The sequence below is a fragment of the Hylobates moloch genome, unplaced genomic scaffold, assembly GCF_009828535.3.
Source record: "Hylobates moloch isolate HMO894 unplaced genomic scaffold, HMol_V3 SCAFFOLD_71, whole genome shotgun sequence".
Classification (NCBI taxonomy): Eukaryota; Metazoa; Chordata; class Mammalia; order Primates; family Hylobatidae; genus Hylobates; species Hylobates moloch.
The window spans coordinates 324,812-326,308 of record NW_026652346.1 but is presented as its reverse complement, the minus strand read 5'-3'; the positions used below and the strand labels follow the sequence as shown (position 1 = coordinate 326,308).

Sequence of the window (1,497 nt, the reverse complement as noted above, 5' to 3'; positions counted from 1 at the left end):
TAGGAGTACTGTGTGAGGTGGTCTCGGTGGTGGTGATCGATGAAGTGAAGCTGGGAATACTGTGTGAGGTAGTCTTGGTGGTGGTGAGCAAAGAAGTGTAGCTGGGTGTACTCTGTGAGGTGGTCTCTGTTGTGGTGATTGACGAGGTGAAGCTGGGAGTACTCTGTGAGGGGGTCTCGGTGGTGTTTGAAGAAGTGAAGCTGGGAGTACTGTGTGAGGGGGTCTCAGTGGTCGTGATTGAAGAAGTGAAGCTGGGAGTACTGTGTGAGGTGGTCTTGGTATTGGTGATTGAAGAAGTGAATCGGGGAGTACGGTGTGAGGTGGTCTTGGTATTGGTGATTGAAGAAGTGAAGCTAGGAGTACTGTGTGAGGTGGTCTTGGTGGTCTTGGTTACCAAGTTTGTGGTAGGAACTGTGGCTGTAACTGTGGTTGGGAGAGAGGAAGAGGTGGGTCGCAGAGAGGTCACAGTGGACAATGTACCTGTCATACTGGTGGAATAGGTGGTTCTGGTCGTGGAATCTGTGAGAGCACTAGTAAGAGAAGTAGGGTACGTGGTCTCAGATGTAGGTGTAGAACTGGTGTCGGGACTGGAGAATGTGATCACCAAGGTAGATAGAGGGGTGGTGTTTGTGGTACCACTGGCAATCGCTTCTGTACTTGGGACAGGCATAGAAGATGAAACGCTACTGGTGAATGATGGTAATGTATTAGTGACTGTGGGCAGAGGGGCGGTAGTTGTCATAGAAGTCGCCATATATGTGGAGGTGATTGAAGAAGTGATGAGGGGAGTAGAACTCACTGCTGTTTTGAAAGATCCTGTGGAAACGTCAGGGGTAGGAGTCGATGTGGTGGTCTCAGGGGATGTGGCTGTTGAACTGGTGAATATAGTCTGATCTGTGCCTGTAGTTGCTACAGTGGATGAAGGTGTTTCCATCGTTGCAAATGTTGTGAATGAGGTGGTGGTTGTAGGTGATGGGGCGGATTCAGCTGTCGTGTGGAGTGTACTGGTGATGGCTGGAGGTGAGGAGATACTCTCGGTGTGAGTGGTCCCTACACTGCTGGCAGACATGGATGAGGAAAATGAATACGTCACTGGAAAGCTCGTCAGGAGGGAAGTTGTCTGAGTGCCCCCAGTACTTGTGATAGTTGGTCTCTCACTGGGAGTGGTGGCGGAGGTCATGCTGACAAGGGATGAGGTTTCTGTATTCTGGATGTTGGGGGAAGATGGGATGTCACTTGTGGACACTGTTGAAGTACTGGAAACAGCAAATGTTGAGGAGAGGATTGTTGTTGTAGTCAAGGATTCAGTAGAGCCGACAGAAGAGTGGGTGATAGTTGTTGGTGTTGTCGAAGGGATGTCTGTACTCAGAGAAGATGGGGTCATGGTTGTGGAAGTCATCATGGTGCCTGAGGTAGGTGAAGCTGAGGAGATGGCAGTCGTGGTTGTCCTGATTGTGGAGTAGCTGGTTGAAGAAGTGAAGCTGGGAATACTGTGGG

The 1,497-nt window shown here is 50.1% G+C and overlaps 1 protein-coding gene across 1 annotated transcript in view; it reads right to left on the bottom strand.

Moving 5' to 3' along the window:
- Positions 1-1,489, bottom strand: part of LOC116463843 (mucin-3A-like) — a gene marked incomplete at both ends in the record, with an annotated part of 2,131 nt that extends 642 nt beyond the window's left edge. Inside the window, 1 exon segment of the mRNA XM_058434873.1 lies at positions 2-1,489. Coding sequence (XP_058290856.1) covers positions 2-1,489 — 1,488 coding nt within the window.
- Between the last annotated feature and the right edge of the window lie 8 nt (positions 1,490-1,497).